The 24,440-nt window shown below is 37.6% G+C and overlaps 2 protein-coding genes across 2 annotated transcripts; one reads left to right on the top strand and one right to left on the bottom strand.

Annotated features, from left to right (window-relative positions):
- Positions 1-1,977: 1,977 nt before the first annotated feature.
- On the bottom strand, positions 1,978-3,402 carry LOC116253906 (L-type lectin-domain containing receptor kinase VIII.2). Its single transcript, XM_031628899.2, has one exon. It carries the CDS (start codon positions 3,120-3,122, stop codon positions 2,100-2,102), a length of 1,023 nt encoding a protein of 340 aa, XP_031484759.1. The 5' UTR covers positions 3,123-3,402; the 3' UTR covers positions 1,978-2,099.
- A 10,589-nt stretch (positions 3,403-13,991) lies between these two features.
- LOC116253871 (uncharacterized) lies at positions 13,992-24,440 on the top strand. The gene is made up of 4 exons (XM_031628845.2): positions 13,992-14,378; positions 14,524-14,566; positions 21,210-21,367; positions 24,069-24,440. The coding sequence occupies exons 1-3, from the start codon at positions 14,097-14,099 to the stop codon at positions 21,341-21,343; spliced, it is 459 nt and encodes a 152-aa protein (XP_031484705.1). The 5' UTR covers positions 13,992-14,096; the 3' UTR covers positions 21,344-21,367; positions 24,069-24,440.

Here is a 24,440-nt window from a genome sequence, read left to right as displayed (position 1 = left end):
AGTTTTTACTTAAGGGCTTGCATTAGCTTTTCAAACACGTCCAAGCGGGAAGAACAATGTCAACAAGTTTGGAAGTTCAAGCCATATGCCTTTACTAATAAAAATCATCAGCAAAAGCAATGAGTTAATCTAACCAATGGAAAGCACATTTTAAGGTTTTAGCCTTTAGGTTTGGGAAGCAAAATAAGGTGGGACGGCATTAATACAAATCTAATCAAAAGAAATATTCTAACAGATCCAAAAAGTGAAGAATTAAAATGAATCAAAATGCAGTGCAACGCGTAAGAAACCACCAACTTCCAAATTCCAACATGAAAGGCGGAATGAAACAGGCCGCAGGTTTTCTGCTTCTTTGCTGAAAAAAATTCATTAACTTCAAAATAGGAAATATATCTGCCATATTTAAGAACAGAACTTTAAAGGAACATGATGATGACTTAGAGCGTACGTTTAAAGAAGCTATAATGAGAAAGGAATCTGCAAGTAATATACTCTGCACGTGATAGCTCAGTGGATTTATTCAATCTCCATGTAGTTAACTGATTTTGGTACCGTAAGTTCAAGGTTAAAACAAGTCACAAGTTCAAATTACAAGATCATGGGGCGAATTTAGCTTCTGAAACCAGATTGGCCAGAAAATACTTGAAACCTCCACCCGCACAGTGGAAGAAAAACAGATATTTAACATAGTTCTAGTTCAAGTGCATGCGTCAGTAATATTTGGAAGCTTGGAGAAATATTTTAGTAAGAGAGTTGCCAAGGTTTGTTTTAGATAACACCCAAAACCAGGTTAACAACAAATTGAAGGAACAAATGCAGCATCATATAAGTTGCATAGCGTGAGAAAAGATTTCGTTTTTGGAAGGCAATTTTGAAGCAGTTGGTGTGAAAATAATCCTGCTTTTGTCCTCAAGTCATGCTATTATTGGATGAACGCTTCGATTATCCAACTTGAAGTGAGATCGACAGGAAACAACATGGTATCAGGAGCAAAAAATGGATGAAGTGCAGGAAGAAACCACTGAACATTCATGTACAGAGCTGCTTTGAGATCCCCAAGAGAGATCATTGGGATCTTCATCGGGTAGGTGGTTCTCCTTTGTAACTCACCAATCACCAGCTGTCTACGGGTACCACAGTGATAAAACTTATTCCTCTCCTGTTCATCTCATTATTCTCTCTTTCTCCCTCTCTCCAAAATTTACAAATATGCTGGTCAAAACCGTCCTTTGTTGTCATTTCCTCTGACAGACTTTAGTGCGCTCACGCAGGAAACAGGAGCAATATTGTAAAAGTCATCGAATCTACATGGGTTTTGAACAAGATATCTGTTTCTCATCAAAAGAAAATCAGACATGCAGTCGCAGATCATTTGCCAGCATTAGTTCACGATCCTCTTTTCACTGTGAGGGCAGCAGCCAACAAACATGCTGTTCTGGCGTCAACCATCAAAAAGCACAAAGTTTTGGCATTCTCTCCAGCCGTGTTCTCAGATAAGGTTTCAGTTCAAATCTGTACTGTGTTTGAGAAGCCAAAATTCAAAATTCAGCAAAATCTGAAGAGGTAAACTGAATCATAAGAAGCATTTCAACACCTCAACACCAATGCAACAATGTGAGACTAAATGATCAATCGGAAGACCACACAGTTCTCGATCCAATAGTGGCAGTAGAATATGGAAAAAGCTTCATCCAATTTGAAAACGATCGCAGAAGCAGCTGTGTCTTTGAAGGGAATGCCAAATGCCACACTAGAGTTTAAGGTCCCCATCATGTTTGCATGAACGTTTATACATATGCACAACAAGATTGTAAATTATGACGCAAAAAGCACCACCAATCAAGCTGAATTCCTTCTCATCTGATCATTTGAGCTCGCACAAGCTATAATTTGAGATTTCATGGATTCCTGCTGTGTTCAGAACACTCAGCAAACAAAAGGGTATAGAGAGAAAACACTTCATCAGGCAACAACATATCCAGCAAAAGAAAGAAAAAATGTAGCTATACTACAAATCAGTAATGTACAACAAAAGAACAAGATCACTTATGATCCTTTAGCATCATAGACACCTCATCATTCTTTTGACGAGAACACATTTACTTCTTAACATGAGGCCTACACTTATCTGAAACAATTTTAACATCACACTCTAGATCCACGGGGTCGGCCATGACCGGAGCAACCGAATTCTTCTTGGCGAAGCGCGATCTCAACAACAGCAACGCGATTGCAGCCACCGCACCAAATGCAGCACCCACCAAAAGGGCAGCGAAAATTCCGGCCACACTGCTCCTTCTCTTCTCGTTTACAGATTCCTTACTCAATGTCGGGAAATCGTTCGGGTCCAACGGCTCCGAGTGCAGTGTGTAGGCCGAGTAGCGCTTGCTAAAGCTCCACGAGTACAGAGTGGCGATCTGAGACGAGTTGGAGCTCGAAGCCCCGATGCTCACGAACATCTCCTCCGCCCAAAGCCTCGAAAGATCAGCCGAATACGAAATCACCGGAGTGAAACTCTGAAACTCGCTCGAATTCCGGATCCTGACGTCCACTACCCTCGAATTCGAGTCGTACTCGATCGAGCAATTCAGCTGCTCGCCTCCGTTCACCACCAAACCCACAGTCGGAGCATCACTCACCCGCGTCGAGATGAAGCCGCTCGAGGCGTCGAACCTAACCACAAAAGCCCTCAAATTCCCGCCAGAGCTCCCATCTTCCCAACCATCGAAGAACGAGAACCCTCTCGGCGTGAACGCAAAAGCCAGCCTTGCGCCATTGCCCGGCGACATCGAAAACGAGAAGCAAGACAGGAACGAGATCGGCGTCCTGGGAGAATCCCCCCGAAACATCTCAATGGGACTCTCGTACAGAACGCGCCCGGAGCTCGGTGACGACCCATTAGTGATTCTGACGGCAGAAACGTCCGGCGAGATCCAAGCATCTCCAGACAAAGAGATACCCAAATCCCCCTGAGCCCCTCCAAACTTCGGGAAGTCGAAAGTTGGTTGGTAGGACAAAAAAGGAAGCGCCTCGGAGCTAGAGTTAAGGTTTGCTGCAGCGACGTAGACGAGGGACAGCACAGTAAGAGGGAAGAGGTACCTGAGGATGAAGAACACAGCCATTGTGTTCTGAGGGAACAAACTATAGAGAGAGAGAGAGAGAGAGAGAAGGAATGGTAATGGAAGGTGGAATGGTAATGGCAGGTTGAGTTCTAGGGTTAGGGTTAAGGTGGGGAGGAATTTTTTTGGAGTGAAGAGATAAAGAGTAAAAGAATGTGAGAGAAAGTCCGTGCAGAGGGGAAGGAAAGATCAGAGAAGACAGAAGAGACTTGAGGGTTCTTCTTTTGTGTGTGTGTGTTTTTGTTGAGGGTGAAAGTAGTGGGGAGAGAGAGAAAGGTCACACGCGAAACAACGTCCTTTTTTTTTTTAAAGGGGGTGAGGAGGATTGCAAGCCTGGAAACGGCTCTTTTTCCATACTGCCCTTTTTCTCTCTCCCTCTCTTCTTTCTCTCTCCTCCTTTTATTTACGTGATTTATTTTAAAGTATGTGGAAGTTCTATGCGCTGACACCATGTTTTATGACATTTATTGTACATATGGAGGAGTGTCGCCTTTTCTCCCTAGGTTTCAGAAATTAAATGCATATGTTTTGCTTATAAGGTTTAGAAATTTATGCATGCTTTTGTTTGGTTTGTTGGATTAATCCCACTTCGCTCTTGATCAATCATATTGGCCAGGTAGCTTAGATTCAAATGAGTTTCACCTAAATAAGTTGTTGCTTTGGGGTACTGATATCGTTTTATGTACTAAAGTATTTCGTGAATCGATGTTAATAATAATTTATAGGTAACATCGTGAAGAGGGCTAAATTATAGTTTCGAATTTTTGACTCATAGTATTACTTTTTAAAGTTTTAATATTTTCCAAAGTTTTAACACATAAGAAATGAACTTTTTTAAAATTTACATGTAAAGGAGACATTTTCCATCATATATTATTTTAAAATAAAATAATGTTGGTATTTATCAGCGAATTAAGAGCCCAGCTGAGCTTAAGAAAAAAGACAGTTTTACCCATCGCAAATTTTCCCAATGACCATTTTATTTCCCTTCTGGTGTTTTCTTTTGTTGTTTTCTTATATTTGTTTGGTAGCGTTTGTTTGGGCTTGGGGAGAAAGGAGTCCCCGTGTCCCACAAGGTGAGAAAACCACGTCCATATTCTAGTGCTTACCAAAGACGATCTTTGAATAAAACTGCTGCTTTCCTATTGAAGAAGAAGACAGTACTTTTACCCTCATCCCAAGCGCATACAGATTTGTCTTTTCACTGTTGCCTGTTCAAAACAGTCCTCTGTCTGGAAACCACTTTCCAATAGAATGATCCACTTTCCAATAGAATGATTTTCTTGAGACATTAGACTTTTTTAGTTAGCATGGCGTTTGACATGCACTGAAAAGATATCCTAAAGAGGCCGAAATCGCTCTCTTGTCTCCAAAGTCTATGGTCGCTTCGAGATTTAGGTGAAAAGTGAAACACAATATTCTATATTTATTATTTACAATTTAAAAAAATAGTACCCACAAAAATCAAACTGACTATAAGACTTTTCACCCGTCTGCCCAACAACAACGCTATGCTCGTCGGAGCTATACCACGGAATTTTTAGGTTTTCTCTCGATGGTGTGATTAGAAGTCCCACTCGTGTTTGCATCTGTTGGGAATACAATTCCGGTTTGATTCTCACATGGGAATTATCAACCATAAAAATCCCGTGAATCCAGGGTGCTGCCGGGAATTCATGAGCCGGGAAGCACGGTAAACCATGCTTGTTATGGCTCTTCGCAAATTTATAATGAGAGCAAGCTTCCCTCGAACAACATTTCCCAACATCTTTTAATGGACAATCAATGCTTGTAAGAATCGGTTCGGTGTCCGATTCGGGGAATTGACCGACCGATCTGCTAAACCGGCTGTGAATTGGTAACAAAAAAAAAAGTCTTTTAAAAAATACTTGAAATGAGAGGAAAAAGTCACTAAAATAAGAAAATATTCGAGATATTTAAAGTCGACACATGGCTTGAAAATGCCACCCAAATGAAACGGTTTTCCACCGATTCGATTTGAATCTACCGATTCAAGCTGAATGTATGATAACAGTGGGGAGAACAATAAAGATAAGAAATAAGAAACTATGCTAAATGGGAAAACTGTTATGCCATTAATATGATATTTCATAAATCAATCTTCACCCTCTCTCTCTCTCTCTCTCTCTCTCTCTCTCTCTCTCTCTCTCTTGTATATATGTATATGTGTAAACCAACCGTACAGTTCTCTTGAAAATTTTAAGAAAAATAAGTAATAAAGAATGTGATTTTTAGATACATAACTTATATTTCATGACACAAGAAAGCGGCATAATTGGTATCTGAACTCTTACAAAATACGATATACACATCATATATGAGCTTCTTCTTTAAATCTTATAAATCTGAACATTTACTCGTTAAATTTGTGTATACCACCAGATTTGGTGAAAAGTAGGCCTTTGAAATAAAATAGATACTTTGTTACATTTTCATTTGAATCTTTTATTATACATAATCACCCAACCTACATACTATTGGCTGCAAGAAAACAAAAATCCCAAGCTGCACAAACACTGTTCTTGATATTATGACTGCTGTTAAGAATAGTAAGAGAAGAAAATAATGATCAAAACAAATGGGTAGTTAGACTAGTTCTATATAGTACTGCGTATTTAAGCGTGGAAATCCTTTCCCACCTAACCAAAGGAAAAGTGTCAGCCTTTTTTAGGTGAGAAAGTGTTTCCAAGGGCAGGTAAGACTTCTTTGTAACCTAATAACGTCACATGTTTCCTACTAACAGCCCTAAAAAAAGAAACCAACAACAATCCATCAACCAAAAAAAGTGGTTTTAGGACAAATCCTGAGACAAGAAATCCATATTCTAGAAAAAGTTGGGACAGGAATTTTTAGTTAAGGGCGCCCTCTCTGCTCCCCGTGTTCTTTTGTTGTGGAATAAAAATGACAATGGCGAAAAACAAGAAATTCTCGAGTCAATGGTATTGACTTGAAGTGGCAAAAAAGCACAAAGGACCTTTTCTCCTGGATAGAAGAAGAGCATGTGGGAACAAAATTCCAAATGCTTCCAAACACGGCCATAGACAATGTTCCACAGTAGAAACCTTATGGTAAGAATGGAGTCGTCATTTTTCCAATGTAAGCGCCATGGGTAGCTGATAAGAACAAAGATTAGGGTATGATTTTTTGTATGTGGTTGTTGGTCATGGTCCGCGGTAGAGGTAGAAATTTTTCATGGGAGCAGTCGAATTAAAGTTTCTCAAGCCGAAATACCATTTTTCAAATTTTTTATATACAATAAATAAAATTTTTTAAAATTTAGATGTAAACTTCAGTCACCTAAAAAATATTATTTTAATTGGTTTCTAAATAAAATCAATATTATAAAAGTCCGGTTTGAGAAAGTGCTGCCCGATTCACTAATTCAGGTGAACAGGTTGTGAACCGGTTCTTTTAAGCAAATGAATATTAGAAAAGGTTTTAAAATGATAAAATAGTAAAAAATAGTTAAATATGGACGCATGGGCCTCTTGAATCCTCTACGGATTCGAGTCGGCTTTATTAAATAAATTAGTGTAAAGAAAAAAAAAATCATGTATGCTCTCTCCAACCCACGACTGGTAATTTGAGATTTTCTGAAAAGCAATGGGTTTGAACATGGGATTTGGGCTAAAATCCAGCCGTGAACTTGAATATTCGGAAAGTGTGGGCCTGAATGGAGTGGGTTTCTCTCCTCCTCTCCATCATGAGACAACTTAAGGTCAAATTTTGAATGATAGCGAAAAGCTTTTGTTTGCTGGAAAGATTTTTCAGAAAAAAAGGTCTCCAAGGATAAACTTGCCACTCTGGGGACATGTGCAGAAACAAAAGTACGGAATTACCCCTGTAAATACCTTGATAAGGCATTGGATGGGGTCCCAAATTGGTAATCTCACATGCAAAAGTGGGAAAAATAAATGAAAAGTATTCTTGTCTTCCCACGAGTCGTCCACGTCTGGCTTGAAGTGCTCGACAAAGGCCTGCCTTTTCCTTCCCTCTTTTTCTTTAAGGGCCTTAACAGCTCCATAATATAATATAATATAATATAATATAATATATATATATATATATCTTAAAATCTTTTAACCACAAATATTTCACACTATTTATATTATATATATATATACATAGGTATATATAAATACTATTTTCGCAAAAGGGTGAAAAAATATTACCCCATTCAGGTTATTCACTGAAAACTTGGTTTTGTCATGTTCACGGATTACATATAAACGATTTTTTCAAAAACCTCATTAAAATGATGTCTTTACAAAACCAGGTTTTAACAAAAATGATATTCTCAAGTTGTAATTTAGATGCGTTCTAAATTTTTTTATATAAAGTAGCAACAAAAAAAGTTTTAAGGGTATAAATAGCTTTTATTGGCCTAGGAAAGAGTAAGGCTGTATTTTTTGTAAACTTTATATTAAAATTTAATATTTCTTATAAGTGACAGCTCATTGAAAATCCCTTTCAACAGGTGCACGCTTATTTGTTAACTACTAAAAGTTGAACAGTGGTTGTTATTTGTCTGAACATTAACTGCCTCTTGTAATATCTTGCCAATAGCGGATGTAGATTGTATGGTCAAAACATGTCTAAATAAATAGCAAAAACTAGTTTGAATATTTGTCACACCTTTTAAATTTTAAACTATGTTGGTGGAATCAAAAAATTGTAGGTAAGGAACACTGTTGTAAAAATTTTCATTCTTTATAAGGCACAAAATATATATATATATATATATATATATATATATATATATATATATATATATATATATATATAAGCAAACAATGGTAAAAATTCTATGTTAAAATAAATTAAAATTTACTTGGTATGGGTTGTTGTCCAGGCCAGCATATATGTAGCTCTGCTACGTATCAAATTCATAAATCATGATACCGACTTGAAAGGTAAGCTTGAACTCAAAATAATATAAAAATGAAAATTGAATGCCATATTGAAAAACGAGACGAGAGATTTTAAGTTTGAGCCAATTCAGCTCAATCTCTTTAGGAACGTGAGCATGTTACGCCTTGAAAAACCAAGCAAGTTAATGGCCCGAAGACCACGAGCTTGGCTTACTCGTTGCTGCATCTGACCCATTTGTTCAACACGTTCTTCCGACTTCCGTTTCCATTCATTACTAAGTAAAAGTCTTGCTAGGGCAATGCCACTTAGCCACACTTGTAGCGGCGCTGAATGCGGTGTGGACCCAATCACCTTGTCAATTGAGGTCTTATTAATATGGGTGTGTATCGGTTCGTATCGTTTAAAAATTTAGTTGCATCGGATTGGCCTGTCTATGTGATAGGGCAAGGTATGGCTTAGATGTAGCCAGTTTGGGTCGTATCTAGTTGCAGTATGGTGGACCTAGTCGGATGAGTATGATGATATAACCTACCACCCATAAAAGAACCTAAAAAATCCCACTACCTTGAGGTGTTGGGCAGGAGTAGAGCTAAGGTAGGACTCACATGGGCCCTGCCTCGACCTCAATTTTTTTAAAAGAAAATTTACATGTAAAATTTAAAAACTTTCAGTTGGTTTATATAAAAACTTTTGAAAAATGATATTTCAACCCCAGTCAAAATTAAGAACTTTAATATGAACCGCTTCATGCAAAATTTCTGGCTCCGCCCTTGTTATTAAGGTCTAATCTCAAGAAACCATGAAATTGAAATTTGTTATTGAATTATATATATATATATGTGTGTGTTGTACATCTAAAATGTAACTTTTTTTATTCAGTTGAATTCCTGAATTGGTTGATTCGCAGAACCAATTCGGTTAGGAAAACGACTTTGACAACATTTGGTAAAAGATACTGGAATTAAGAAATTTTGTTATTTTTTCAAACATAAATGACATATTATTTTGATAAAGATTGATAAAATTTGTGTGCATGCACGTACACAAGCATTGTGTGTGTGTGAGAGAGTTATGGAGATCATGGTGGCGATTCACGTGACGCAGAAGAGGTACTACCATAATCTCGGGTCTCTTGCACTGAGGGGACCGGGAATGGTCGTTGTAAGTGCTGCATGGCGTTATTCCAAATCGGGACCATGTTCAGATCTCACACAGCGAGACGCCATTAATGGTTTAGATGGACCACTCCATCTACTTTCCTCCTCAGGATTATGTACTCGTCTCAGTGTTGTAAATGTCCATTTCCGTCTTGTATCGCCGGCCGAAAATTTGCGCCGGCGGTCTATATCCGGCCAATAGATTAAAAGGATGAAGTTTCCGTCCAATCCGATCCGCTTTGGCCGGTGTTTTCTTAGAAATTAAACCAATCTTATTCATGATACAATGAGTGTTCCGACTGCCAAACGACTTTTAGGTTAAAAGTTCTACGGATTTGTTAAGCTTATGGGTCCGAACTAATTAGACATGGATTTGAATATAAAGTTAAATGCGATTATTTGGGAACTGACTAAGCTCAAGGTCCAACCAACACTATTGTGCATTTCGGAAGGCGCTAAAATGGCGTTAAAAACTTGATTTGATCGGTAAAGCTTCTTTAGGAAAACTTGGTTAAGAATAAAACCAAGTTTTGTGATTTGAGGTCATCTAAATAGATACATGCATGTATGTATGTGGTCCATATTTTTTTTATATTGAGTTTATTTTGGACCGGTGTTTGTTTGAATCCATTTAGGAGACGAACCGTTGAGGCTGCCGATTTTGTGAATCCAAATCGTTCAAATAATAATAAAAATTAATTGTTTGAAAATAAATAAATGAAAAATATTAAAAAAAAATATTCTGACAACAATAAAGTCCTAAAATATCAAAGAAACATATTAAAATATCAACTTATTGCTTGTAGATTCGGTTCCAATCCAAGAAATAATATGAACAAGGATGATCAATCATGTTATGATTCTTTTTATAAGCTTTTGAAGATCTTTGATAATTTTTGTTACCATTAAATGCATTAGAGTTAAAACTCTCCCTCCCTCTCTGTTGGGCATTTGCATCTTGAAAGTAAAGATATCTTCATACATTTAGACCCAAAAAAGGATCTGAAACTGCAGATATCTTCAAACGTTTAGACCCAAAAAAAATCTCTGTCCAAGATCACTGAAATCTCGGACTCAGGCGATTCAAACACGTCGTGAATAGATTGAAATTGAAGTATGTCTCTGACCACGGCGACCTGACGCAATAATGGTCCGGCACAACGCATTGGGTTTCAGGAGATGGCCTTTCCAAGGCACTGGCTTCTTCTGCAACACCAGAAATTGATGGGGTTCGCCATTATTTCTAAAGAACGGCACCTGACTTCACCCGTGAAGCCAAACCGGGCGCCTCCCAATGTCCTTGATCGATGCCCGCCATGAATTCCATCACTCTTCTTCCAAGATTCAAACCAGAGTTGCAGGCAGTTGGAGGAGGGAAAATTTAATGAACAGCTCTCGCCTCAAAGCGTGTACTCACTCGGTTGCTTGTTATCGCAAAATGCAAGGCTTGCGAAGCATTCGGGTTCGCTGTTCTGAAATGCATTGGAAATCGGATTTTGGTTGAACTTGGTGCAACTAAAAAGAAAGCAAACTTCTTTAATTGAAATTATATTCTGTTGATCCGTGTTTGTCTGGAAGTCTGCCTCCAAGGTTTTAACGAAACAGGTATATCAACTTGAATGTTGTGTTGCCACCTTTTGCGGCTCAACGATTGTAGAATTTAAACTTTGAACCCTTTCGACTCGAAATTATATTCCCTTGATCTGTGTTTGTATGGAAGTCTACCTCCAAGGTTTTGACTTACTTCATTGTTTAGTTGGACATAATATACACCATTCAACTTGAACATTGTGTTGCCACCTTTTGCGGCCCAACGGCCATAGGATTTGAACCTTGAATCCTTTGGATGTGAAATTATATTCTCTTGATCCGTGTTTGTATGGAAGTCTACCTCCAAGGTTTCGACTTGCTTCATTGTTTAGTTGGACATAACATATGCCATTCAACTTGAATTTCGTGTTGCCACCTTTTGCGGCCCAACGACCATAGGATTTGAACCTTGAAACCTTTGGATGTGAAATTATATTCTCTTGTTCCGTATTTGTATGGAAGTCTACCTCCAAGGTGTCGACTTGCTTCGTTGTTTAGTTGGACATAACATACACCATTCAACTTTAATGTTGTATTGCCACCTTTTGCGGTCCAACGGCCATAGGATTTGAACCTTGAACCCTTTGGATGTGAAATTATATTTTCTTGATCCGTGTTTGTATGGAAGTCTACATCCAAGGTTTTGACTTGCTTCGTTGTTTAGTTGGACATAACATATACCATTCAACTTAAATGTCATGTTGCCACCTTTTGCAGCCTAACGGCCAAAGGATTTGAACCTTGAACTCTTTGAACGCGAAATTATATTCTCTTGATCTGTGTTTGTATAGAAGTCTACCTCCAAGGTTTCGACTTGCTTTATTGTTTAGTTGGACATAACATACACCATTTAACTTGAATGTTGTGTTGCCACCTTTTGCAGCCCAACGGTCATAGGATTTGAACCTTGAACTCTTTGGACGTGAAATTATATTCTCTTGATCCGTGTCTATATGAAAGTCTACCTCCAAGGTTTCGACTTGCTTCGTTGTTTAGTTGGACATAACATACACCATTCAACTTTAATGTCATGTTGCTACCTTTTGCGGCCCAACGACCACAGGATTTGAACCTTGAACCCTTTGGACATGAAATTATATTCTCTTAATCCTTGTGAGTATGGAAGTCTACCTCTAAGGTTTCGACTTGCTTCATTGTTTAGTTGGACATAACATATACCATTTAACTTGAATGTCGTGTTGCCACTTTTTGCGGCCTGACAACCATAGGATTTGAACCTTGAACCCCTCCGACGTGAACTGCCTTGCGGCCTGATTGCATTACACCGTTTGACACAAGTAGTTGTATCCATTTAATTGAACTACATCTATATGGTTTATTTGTTGAACAACGACCTCTACTTGATTCTTATTATTTTGTGTGTGTGTGTGTGTGTGTGTGTGAGATGTCTATGAATCTTGACCGATTGGACTTCGTTGCCATTTACCATGCATGTCCGATTTATTGGATGTTTGCATATTCAGATTTGAATTTGGATTTGAACACAAATAAGATTAAAAGAGTTTATACTCTATTAGGATCTGTGTTTGTTTTTTAAAAAATTTGCAATTAAAACCGATCGCAATCGGAATTTGACTTTTATTTTCACATTTAATCTGAATCGGACTTTTGAGACGATGGCACCGCGTTATAATATGTTAAGAACCAGCTTATAAAATGGAATACGTATCGAATACAAGATTTTTATTTAAAATCAAACGGGGATTCAAATCCAATTAGACGTTTATTTAAAACTGAATTTGAACTTGAATATTGTCAGATGTAATTTGTCAGGTCCAAAATAGATTTGATTTCTTAGATGTTAAATTTTTTCCCCATGTCCAACCTTCTTTAGGAACTTCAGAGTCAGATGTCCGATTTGAATCCGATCCATGACATTCTTGGAGGTGTGTGGTTTAATTTTTTTAGGTAACAAATTTTATAAAACCATGCAAGATAGATTCTCCAAGCTTTCAAATAAATTATGTTCTAAATTATAGCATTGTTGGTTGTATGTCTCCATTCCTATATGCATTTCTGTTCTTGTCAAAATTTTGAAACCATAATTTGTGTTGGTTCATGAAAAAATCATAGTTCCATCTAGGCTGCTTCTGAATGTGTGCATGATGTATAACAATTCCTTATTGTGTTGTATTTTCCAATGCTTGTGTGTATATATGTATTTTCTTAACTTGAACCAACATGTGTGTTTCATGCAACTTAATTGAAGATGGAATTGCAGGTTTCTCAAAAAGGGATGAATTTTTATGTCAAAGGGATGTATTATAAAGGTACATATGTATATTATAGCAAAAGACACAATTGAATCATAGGAAACCTCTTGTGTAAATGTTTTACAATGTTTCATTAATAGCATGGAAAAGTGAAAGAAGTTTTCACTTATAAGATCCAATATGATTTGAGATTAGTAGTACTGTGAAGTACACTGAAACAAACAATAGATTCTAGATCCATAGCTTTGCAGTTCAATTGAATGCAGAAAGTATGCAGAAAGTAGGGCTGCCCTGGATTGGTGAGCTTAGTTATATGTGCCATAGTGTTGCACAAAATTTCATGCGTCAGTATGGTTAATGACAAACATACTTTTAATTTGAACTTTTTACATGATTCCATAGGGATCTTAAAACCGTGGATTTGGAGAACTCAAGATCTAGAGAACATAAGGAAAAGATGAAGGAGAAGATAGAAAGCCTACTTCCTACTGCTTTCAATATATAGACCTTTGAGGCAGAGATATGCGGCTCAGGTTTGACTAGTTAGCATTTAGATGTGTGGTTGAGATGTCTTCTTTTCTTTAGTGCGATCTGCTTTTATTCGTTCTGCTTTCCATGGTAATGGTAGTGATTGAAGTATTGACTGGAATTATTATCTAAAGATTTACTTCGCACAATTCTTTACCCTTTCCGCATTCTGCACACTTATGCTCTGGGTATTTTTGCAGCAAAATTCTTTGAGATTTTTCGCCATCAATAGTCCTTCCTCCCTTTGGATCTATGGTTTTTGACAGTGTAAAGAGAATTTCAAATCTATATTTGTGAAATCTGCTGTTTGTTCTGCCAGTGAATTTCTCATTTTCTGATATGGATTCATTTGGTTCCATTTTGGATCCATCTATATCCGAACTTCTGCTGGGAGGGATGTTTCGTATACGTGGAGAGATAAGAGGGGTGTCTTGATGTTTTGGTACTATCTGGAGTAACTCATCGCTCACGCTTTTTAAAATTCCCTAGGGCTACCGCGCTTCCCTCTTCGTTTCTTCTCCGACTGCCTGGAGTTTTCACCCGATCGTCGTCGTCTTCCTCCTTTGGAGCAATCAATGCAGGGAGTGGCATCATTCTTCCGCAGATCGGCCACCGAAATCGGAGGCAACCTCCGGCTCTCATTCGCGAACCTTGTCCGGAGCTACAGTGCTGAGGCGTCGGCTTCTTCGTCCGCAGCGTCAGCGTCGCAGCAGGCGACAAAGAAGCGGAAGAGGAGGAAGAAGAAGAACCTCTTCGAAGTCGCTCAGTTCCTCCCAAATTGGGGCTTGGGTTATCACTTGGCCAAGGGTCACTGGGACGGTGTCTATTATAAGATCACCAAGATCAATCTTTACAAGGTGATCTACTTCTCCTCTTCCCTTCAAAGCAGGGTAGTTGATTTCTTGCTTGTTTGTTTTGTCCATTGCGTATGCGGAGTTTAATGTTTGTGATAACTCTTCTTCTCTTTGTCGTTACTTATCTTACTTTGTTTCGTTTTGGCAGGATGGTAGGCATGGTAAGGCGTGGGGAGTTTTCTACAAGGATGGTTAGTCTCTTTTTTCCTCGTGAATTGCGGTTCTCATTATGTTTTACTCTAAAAAAGAGCTTTATCTGGAATTGGAGTTTATTTTTTTTTCTTTCGCAAGTGTCCTGTCTACTCCTGAGTAGGAACATGGCCTAGGGTTAATTGATAAGCTGAAAAAAATGGCAATAGGACGAGAAGAATTAGACGGTGCATAATAGTTGAGCGGGGAGGCTTGATTCATGAAACTTGATCTGTTATGTTGGTGCTATCTGCTTAGGACGAGAAGAATTGGAGGGTGCACCTAGATGAGGGGGTGTGGGAATGCTTCATTCTTGGAACTTGACTGATTACTTTGGTGCTATTTGCTGTTCTAGATAGTGGGCTTTGACGTGTAAAATTTTGGGGATCGTGTAACGGCATAAGCGTCTATTAAAATATCTTCTCTTTCTTTTCTCCCCGCTTTCTCTCCTTGTCAAATGTCATTCTACTTTGCATTTTTATTCCTATTGCACATTCCTAAGTTGAACATTTGGGACAAACCATTTTTTTTTGGTATAAGTGTTGACTTGAGGGAGTGTGTTTAGGTTGCAAGTTGCAACAGCGGTATGCTTGATCCTCTGCTCCTCCTTACAGGTTTGTTGTTAAAGAGGAAAAAGTATGCATAGGCCACAGATGCACAATTTGTCTATTTTAACGTGTAAATATGTTTGGACTTCATGTCTCAATCATACCGATGATGATGAAGATGATGAACCAATGTTCACGTCCAATGCGTCCAGGGAACATAGGTTTGTTTCTGAAGTTTCATTTCCCTACTTATGAGGATATCTACTTTAGGGTGACTTCTCAAAATTTGAGAGTCCATTTTCTAATATTATATAAGGAATTGTCAATTGTGTGGATGTCAAACTCAGGAGCATTTTTTTCCCAAATTTATTTTATTAATGCCTGGATTTCACATGATTCCTATTCAAGTGAAGATCAGAGTAATGTGGTAAAGGTTCATGCTATGTTCTTATTTAATTAAAGAATCCCATAATTGTGGAGAAGTAGCTGGATAAATGCGAAACATTCATCCAAAGAGGGAGAAGCAAAATTCTCCACAGCAACGGAAAGGATCATTTCATAGTTTTTCTTTTGATTAAGGGCCAAAAGTTTTCAGACGATTATTCTCTTGCACCTTAGTAATCACATGGACAAGAATGATACATGATGGGGCAATGGTAGGAAAGACAAGGTTCAATGGACCTATTAGAACTTGAAACCATCTTGCTGTAATTTGACTAGCTGAATGCTTACACAGTTGAACTGCAGCATAAATGTGAAAATAGTTCGTGCTCAAATTGAACTGCAAAAATAGTTCGGGCTAACATGAATTGGATACTAACTACTAACCACTATGCTACCATGCCTAGAGGGGTACATATGGACAGAATGAAGGCTGCTTGAAGGTAGATTGATTAAAAATTGGTAAACTCGAGATTGGGTGGGCAAAATTCAAGCTTGACTTGTGCTTGGCTAGACAAAGCTCAAGTGAGGTTGTTATACTTTTCACTTGAAAACAAATAGAGCAGCCACTTATCCACCACTAAAACCGTGGCTAAACAGAGCTTAAGAAATATATTATCTTTCTATACCGAGCCTTCATGAGCTTAAGTAAGCTTGGAAGGGGTCTTCTCAAGTTTGACTATTTATTAAATAAATTTCATCTGTCAACTATGTTTGAGTTAGGCGAGTTGAACCTGAGACCAGTTCAATGAACTCAATTAGTTGTGCACCCTTACATGCTTATGAGGCTATTCATGAGCCGAGTTCGAGTAGAGCTAAGCCAACTCGAATTCCGCTTGAGTGCCTTAGCCACAACTTGAGCTTGGCTCGAGTTTAAGAAGCTCAAACTCGGCTTAGTTAAGCTCAAGTCGAGATTTAGCTAGAGCTTAGCCAAGATGTCTACTAAAAAACTGATTTTTAACATGAATAATGGCAATGACATTTGAACTCAGAACCTAATGTTTGCTAGACATATGCACACCATGATGGAACGAGTGTTCTTTTTTGAGAAACTGATAATGTTGTGAAACCTCCAATACATATTATCTTACTATGAGCTTAACCACGTTCATACAAGTCGAGCATGCATGAGCTTGATTCATTTATTTGATTAAGTTCATTTCTTAACTCTAACTCAGCTTGTTTATTAAACGAGTTGAGCTTGAGTCAAGTTTAACCAAGCGAGTTCAAGTTGAGCGTGAGTTGGCTTGACTTGTTAAACACCTTTATTGGTACATCCAACATGTTCTTCTTGTCACCACATCCAATTACTACCCAATGTGCTTCCATAGTTGATTTACTAATCCGAAGGGAAATGAGTGTCTATGTGTGTTTCACTAGGTAACTTACTGCAGTTAGCATGCTGAGTCGTCTACACTTAATGTTTAGGGTGAGGTTCCTTATTCACTTCTATCCCACACTCCAATGCTGCTACACAACATAATAAAGTATGCTATGATTGTGCTATATGTAGTCAAGGTAGTGGCAATAGTAGGTGGTTGTAAGCCTGTGCATTGCTTGACTAAGATTTGTGCTTTACATTAGTGGCGGAGCCAGAAAATTTTATCAAAGGGGCACTAATCTTAGTTGAGTTGGTGCTTATGGGGCATTGATGTGAGTTTGGTGTTGGGCATTACATCTGACTCGACCCAAATCCAGCTCCCTCATAATGAAGTTTTTCATTGGCTGGCATGGGCAATGGCCCACATCAGCCCACACCTAGCTCAACTACTGCTTTACATTGGATAGACTTGAAAAATGAGCCGAACAAGTCGAGTTTGGCTTGAGTTCAAGCTGGCTCTTTTGCTAAATGAGTTGAGCTCGAGTTGTTGTTTCAACTTTCAACTCATTGATTTAGTCAATTGGAGTTTGAGTTCGCTGAATTTGACTCATTTAAGCTCAACTAAGTGAAGCTGATAACTCGTAACAAGCATATGCATAATATGTTTCATTATCACAAGAGACAAATGGTTCCAGTGGATTTTGCATGTGACACACAAACGTGAGGCTCCTAGTTCAAGTCCCCTTGTCACCATTTATGTTAAAAAAAAATTTTTTTAGTAGCCGGCTTGCTAAGCTCAAGCTAAATCTCGGCTCAAGCTTAACCGACCTGAGTTCGAGCTTCTTAAATCTTAAGCTCGATCCAAGCTGAGCTCGAGCGAGTCAACTTGAGCTCAACTCGAGCTCGAAACAAGCTTGAGCTATGGCCTAAGGCACTCGAGCTGAGTTCAAACTGGCTCAATTCGGCTCTGACTTGACTCATGTTCAGCCTCCAACTTGGGTTAACAGGTCAGACCCATGAACCCTGATTTAAATAAATTTATTAATTGAAAGGTGTTTAATAGTAATTTATAATTTTATACATGCACATGTTAAAGAAAGCATAAGGTCAATGGCTGAATTCAACCAGCATGAATCAGGAAATAGACAGATCTATTAACAAGTTCAGAATTTGAGATCACATCAATATTTATAGGATCAGCACAATTGTTTGAGCATGGTCTATCAAGGTTGGCAAGGTTCAGGCAAGTTAGGCCCAAGGTGGTATTCTGGATAGTGCTAGAGTGGTGAAATTGCAAAAGAAAAAGGGAGAAGTGCATTGGTCCCAATTATGAAATGCAGTTTGGTAGTCAAGGGGGGCTATCTTGTAAATATTACAAACTTAATAGCCTTATGAGAAGAATACCAACTCAGTTCTAAGGTTAAAAGTAAGTCAGACCCATTAAGTGTATTCACTTAGAAATACTTCGGGGCTTCGTGATGGCCCCACCTTATGAATGAAATACGAGCTTGGTGGAATAACCCTAGCTTAAGAGAGGCTTATTAGCTGTGTGTGTAAGTTTAACAGGTGAAGAGGTAGCTGGAAGATACCATTCGTATTTCTTGTGGTAGTAGATCAATAGTCCAAATATGGTACATTTTGTCACCCAAGCTCATCATTTTTCAGCCAAGGAATTGGCAAGAAATTTCTAGGAGAACATAAACAAACTCTATCGGATGCCTAATTGCATGCTAATAACAGGGATCTCCTATTTCTCAATTACTTCAGCAGAATTATTTTAAACTGCAAGGGACCACACAATTATTTTAAACTGCAAGGGACCACACTTTATATAGGTACAGGCTACTATCCGCAAACAGATGGTCAGATGGAGGTGATTAACATCATTCTAGGGATTGATTTGAGATGCTATGAAGAAACCAGCCACATAAGTGGACCTAATACCTATCTTCAGCTGAATATTCATATAACACCACATTACATTCAGCTAGTGGCATCTCTCCATTAAAGTGGTCTATGGGCGACCCTTCCCACATTGCTTCCATCCTCAAATAGATCAGATGGATGAAGTAGAGCTGCACTTACTTAGTCAAGCTAAGGTGTTGGGTATCATCAAGGAATGACTGGCAGCTGTACATAGTTGTATGAAGCAACAGTATGATAAAAGGCGAAGGACAAACAGTATCAAATAGGAGAAGTCCATCTTAAGAAACTTTTCTCGTGGCAAGGTTCCGTGCACGACAGCAGAAATACACAAATTTTCAGCAAGATATACAAGCCCATTTCAGATCATACATAAGATGGGGAATGCAGCTTAGAAACTCAAGCTTTTCGAAGGCTGTTCTATTCATCATGTCTTCCATGTCTCACAGCTGAAACCATGCTATCAGCCAACCTCTCCTGAGGTCCCAATCAATTCCTTTCCTCCATTTCTGCAGGAAGCAATTTTTTCCTTTAGAGTTCTGAGGCAGAAACCATTTGGGAAGTGGAGATATCAACATAGTGCCTGGTAGAGTGGCAAGGAGAGGGAGCTCAAAATGAACGGGGGTGGGGGAGGGGATTGGGGTTGTTTGATAGTTGGTGGGGACTATTTTTGTAAATATTACACACTTAGGAGCCTTATAAAGAGTTGGGTTTATGGTTAAAAGTAAGTCAAACCCGTTAAATGTATTCACCTATAAATAGTTTGGGATTTGGCGGATCCCATCTATTGAATAAAATATGAGTTTGGTGAAATAACCCTAGATTAAGAGAGGGTTATTAGTTTTATGCAGGAGCTAACAGACTAAGAGGCAGCTGGCAGCTACCAAGGTTGTTTCTAAAATTCTATAAGACATAGGTTGTGGGTATTATTGTATTCATGTGGGCCTCAAATGAAGAAAAAGAAAGGGAGATTCTTTTTTTTCCTTTTCCTTAGTAGAAAACCCTTTAACTAGGTTGACAAAAAATTCTTATCCAACATGAAAGTGAAAATATAAAGAAAAAAAAGGTAAAAGCAACTCATCTAAAGGTCACTTCCAATCACCATAGATTGGTGTGGGTGGGCAACAGTGTGAGAGATAAAAGAGCGAAGGATTATAAAGTGTATAAACTAAAACCAGTTTAAGTTATAAGAAGTTGAAAAGTCATGTTGAGAGAAAAACCTGAGCTAGTCTGTTTTTGGATGCCCCAGGTAGCCTAGTTGGCCAAGCAAATACCAGTATCAAAAGTAATTGTACACTGTACAGGTATAATTAATTTTGTAAAATGTATATTTTAACTGGTATTGATCAAATCCAAAGTTGGATATGAAGCATAAAGTTTTGAAAATTTAATTTTTTAATATTCAAAGATCAGCAAAAATTAGAAAATTCAGAAAATACAATATAATAAGAAGAAATAGGAAAAAGGTAAATTTTTTTTAAGAAAATAACAAATATATGCTACCTACAAGATGCATGTATTCACTAGAAATAACAAAGTTTGGGAACTCAAATTACTCCAATATTTGGGTGGATATCAAAATAAGTAAGTTTTCTTTATGTATGATTTTCTCCTTGATGTTTTCAAACAACTGAATGATCGTAAAATTTAAAATTTTTTATTTTGCAGACAGACATGCGCTCTTACAAGGAAAAACATGAAATCTCTAATTTTCTTGTAAGAAGGGGTGGGGTGTTTCATATAATTTTGTTATATCACAATTAATGTATTCATGTGATATAGCTTAAATTAATAATTTTCTCAAAATGGAAACGAGTAAAAGTGAAAAAATTCAAACTGAAAAATTGCATGTTTATAAAGAAAAAGCTAGAAGTGCCTTGAATGTGAACCCAAACTAGGTGTGATTAAACTTTTGAAATTCTTGAAGAAATTTTACAAATTAGTATGCCTTGGAATAGGGCAAGGCCAACCCCTCCGAATGCCCCTTCTCTGCAGCATCCCATGCATGAGTATGTGTTCTTGCTTTTTTTGCTTATATTCCTGCTACTTTCTACGAAAAGTTTAGTCTTATAGAGATGTATGTATCCATCCACAAGGTGATGTGATCTTAATCTGGCTGCTAATGATGTTAGCTTATTTTAATTAGCTGATTCTGATTAATGGTACTTTCTTTGTCCAAAACTCCAAATGATGGTGGATGTGGTATATGACTGTGACTTTGACCTCATTGTCATGTTACCATGTTTAGACTTTAGAGTATTGCTTTCTTCAATGATATGCAAGGACATATTCTAGGGCCTTTTGGGAGCTATTTGTAACTGGATAATAAATGAGAATTATATCAGGCATTGGAGATACGTTAAAGAAGAGGAATAAAATACTTGGGCAATGTTCTTTTTTTCTTATTGGCAGGTTTACCAACCATGGATGCTCCTAAGAAAATAAGTGGGGTTCATAAACGGTGTTGGAGATATATTCCAGACTCTTCAAGAAGGGCATCGGACATTGGTCTAAAGTCTGAACTGCAGCCTGAGGTTCAAGCATGAATGCATGCATATAACTGCGGCCAGGTTGTCATTTTTTCAATTTAACTTCCGTTCTCTTTTAGCATTAAATCACTGCATCGAAGGACAGTTAGCAACAGAGAAGAACCCTATAGTTGTGTTAAGAGGGGCAAATAGTTCTTATGCATCTCCTGTATGTAGAAAGTCTTCAACTGCATTTTTTTTTTAAAGTTAACACTTAACAGTTGTTTTCATAATTTATGAAGCCAGAAACTGCACTTGTTATCTGATACATTTTTAGTGAGTAGTGTTGTTTTATCTACACTCAACATCATGATGATTGTTAAACCTTGGTACTGTTTCCTTCAACAAGGAGCTGGGGACATGTTGAGTTGTGGATACAGGTTAAGACTTAAGTGGTGCATATATACACTATAATCATTGTCTCTCTCTTGGTGCCTCCAGACAAAATTTAAAAGTAAAACATATATTTTGTTTAGGTGACAAGAAATTCGAACCAGAAGGTACACAAATAGCACAATAAAAAATGGGCAAAAAGTGGACCAAGTGGGAGACCATGTAAACAATGATTCTCCATGTGTAGCCAAGATTACATGTTCTCATGCCCTTCAGTAAATCAGTATCTCTAATATATCATGAGATCGATTTTCTCAAAGTTCCTTTTTTTTTTTTACTTCATTTGGAATGGTTGTCCGAGAATAAGTGGTTTTTTTTTGTTTCATTGTTTGCAGTTAATTGACTTTTAGGTCCATTGGTCTTTGTTTTTCCTCTTCTATTCATCTGGTGTAACCATGCACATGCTGCACGTAGATGCAAGTCCTGACCTGAATATTTTGTTATCCCATGAAAAGTCTTTCTTGATGCTATCATGTGCCGGAAAGCAAAAGCCAAAAACATGCATCAACCTTCTTTTTAAAACACACCATTGTTTCTTTGCTTATTTTACTGTAGAAAGAAATTTTTTTTGAGTTCATCCTGTTGGGATTAGTAATGTCGAAGTTGACAGAAGTCTGACTTTTCTAAATTTAGTTTTCATCTAATTAGATGAAAGCTGTGAAATGTAGCCAAGTAATTTAATTTTCATGTGAAATGTAGAAAAGGCCTTTGTAATTGCTCATGTTTATAATGGTGCTTAGCATCATCATGGAAGGCGATCAACAGTTTACCTAATAAGATGGAGTCTTTAAGGAGGTGAATGCACACCTTGTCGTACCCCACACCTGGTGTTGGGTGTTGCTCCAATCAACCAAATTCAATGTCTGCTGTTAGAGAAAGAATCAGCTACATATATGCACATTAGACTTGACTTTAACTCGAATTTAGTGTTGTTAAATGAGTCACAAATCCATGCTTTCACTGGTTTGGTCCCATTTTGCTTTACTATGTAAAATTTGTAAAGTTCTGTTTTGCTTGTACTATACATATATATATGCAATTAACGTTTCAGAGCTTTAAACGGCGATGTTTTTTTTGGGTATAATATGGCAAGCTTGAAAAAATGGAAAAAATACCGTAAATTTTTAAAAATTAAAAAAACTAAAAATGGGGGAAAAATAAAATAAGTAAGAAACTAATAACACAAACATCAAAAGATAAGTAGATTTGCAACATATAACAACTAGAAAATGAAAAAAAAAACTGTTTGGCATTAAAAAAAATGAAAAAGGTGAAAACGTGAAAAAAACGCAAAAAAAAAAAAACGCATTTTCTTCTTTTTTAACGCTTTTTCCAAAAAAAAAAACACATTTTTTTTAAAAGTTTTAAACGGCAATTTAATTTATCACGTTTTTTTCAAAAAACGCATTTTTTGTGACTATGCATATATACATGAATGCATACCCATAAATATACCCAGAGCCAAGCTGTCGTAACCTTTTTTCCTGCACCATGTGGGAAACCTATTATTTGAATGTGGTGCTCTCCCCTTGCTTCCTCTCTTAAAACACACACAGAAATGGACACTAACGCACACACGGAGTCACAGACACAAAACATTCTCTTGAAGATATTCAGTTTTTTAGGAGGAAAGTTATTCACTTGAATGGTACACTTGCCATGATTTTGTGAGGGCTGACCTCATCTTCTGTTGGAAAAGCATGGTTGCTTCAAAACACAAGGGGCACATTGTTTTGTTTCTATTCAAGAAATGTCCTTGCTGAACTGGGTGGCGTTCTCGCAAGAACAATGAAATAAATCAACCAATAAAAGATCAACGTGGTTGGTAAGAAATGCCATGCCAGATCGAATTTAGGAACTCTTTTTGTAACTTGAAGGTGTCATAGGGTTTGATTGCTTCCTTTCATCATTTTGATTGTGGTAAATTTGTGATGTTGACGATGTGGTTGAATTGCATAGGTTTCAACTGTGTACAATATCAGTCAGTATTCTATGTCTATCTATCGCAGTGTTGCAAATCCTGTTTGTCTTTTGTATTTTCTTATAGGTGCGTCTTTACTTTTCAGTGGTCCTATTTTTAGTTATTACAAATCTTTGTGAATCAGGCAATAGGTCATGCCGATTGCTTAGGTTTCAAAAGCAGCTTTCCCCCCCCACCCCCCACCCCACACCATGGTTGCGGGATAAAAATGCTCAACTTTTATATGGAAATTATAATTATCAAAAGTTGCTTTGCTTTTGTCCCACTTTGGGTGTGCTTTCACTATTGTAGGCGCTTTTTAATTGCGTCTTGTTGAAAAGATAACGTTAATATGTTCCTGACTGACGTAAGTGGTGCTTATAATTTCAGCTGAATCATCCATCCATTGGTCTGTATTGCATCACAAAAAGATGGGGCAAAAGCAGAAAATTCCAAGCTTTTCCATGCAAGAAAGCACGATGGGGCAGCTAACTGTTGTTGCGTCGTATAATGGGACTATTGTTTTGGTAATCTAATCGTCTCATCCGGCCCCATTGGCAATCATGATGTGGCTTCAAGTTAGTGTAAATTTTTTTTCGTTATCTCTTGGTTGTACAACTTTTTTTTAGTTGCTGAGAATCATAAAAGAGAATCAATGCTGTTTACAGCAGTAAAAGGTGGGGCATTATATCATGTAGAAGAAAAGTGGAAGGGCTATTGGGGCAATTTTAAATCAGTTGGTTGCCCTGGTTTAACTTGTTA

This window comes from Nymphaea colorata, chromosome 5, assembly GCF_008831285.2.
Source record: "Nymphaea colorata isolate Beijing-Zhang1983 chromosome 5, ASM883128v2, whole genome shotgun sequence".
Taxonomy (NCBI): domain Eukaryota; kingdom Viridiplantae; phylum Streptophyta; class Magnoliopsida; order Nymphaeales; family Nymphaeaceae; genus Nymphaea; species Nymphaea colorata.
Note: the sequence above shows the minus strand (reverse complement) of the source record. Positions and strands in the feature narration are given on the sequence as shown.

Excerpts from the sequence above, each read along its gene's own strand:
- LOC116253906 (XM_031628899.2), bottom strand. The coding sequence starts at position 3,122 with ATGGCTGTGTTCTTCATCCTCAGGTACCTCTTCCCTCTTACTGTGCTG.
- LOC116253871 (XM_031628845.2), top strand. The coding sequence starts at position 14,097 with ATGCAGGGAGTGGCATCATTCTTCCGCAGATCGGCCACCGAAATCGGA. Across the intron at positions 14,379-14,523 it reads CCAAGATCAATCTTTACAAG|GATGGTAGGCATGGTAAGGC; the intron begins GTGATCTACTTC and ends TCGTTTTGGCAG. Across the intron at positions 14,567-21,209 it reads GGGAGTTTTCTACAAGGATG|GTTTACCAACCATGGATGCT; the intron begins GTTAGTCTCTTT and ends TCTTATTGGCAG.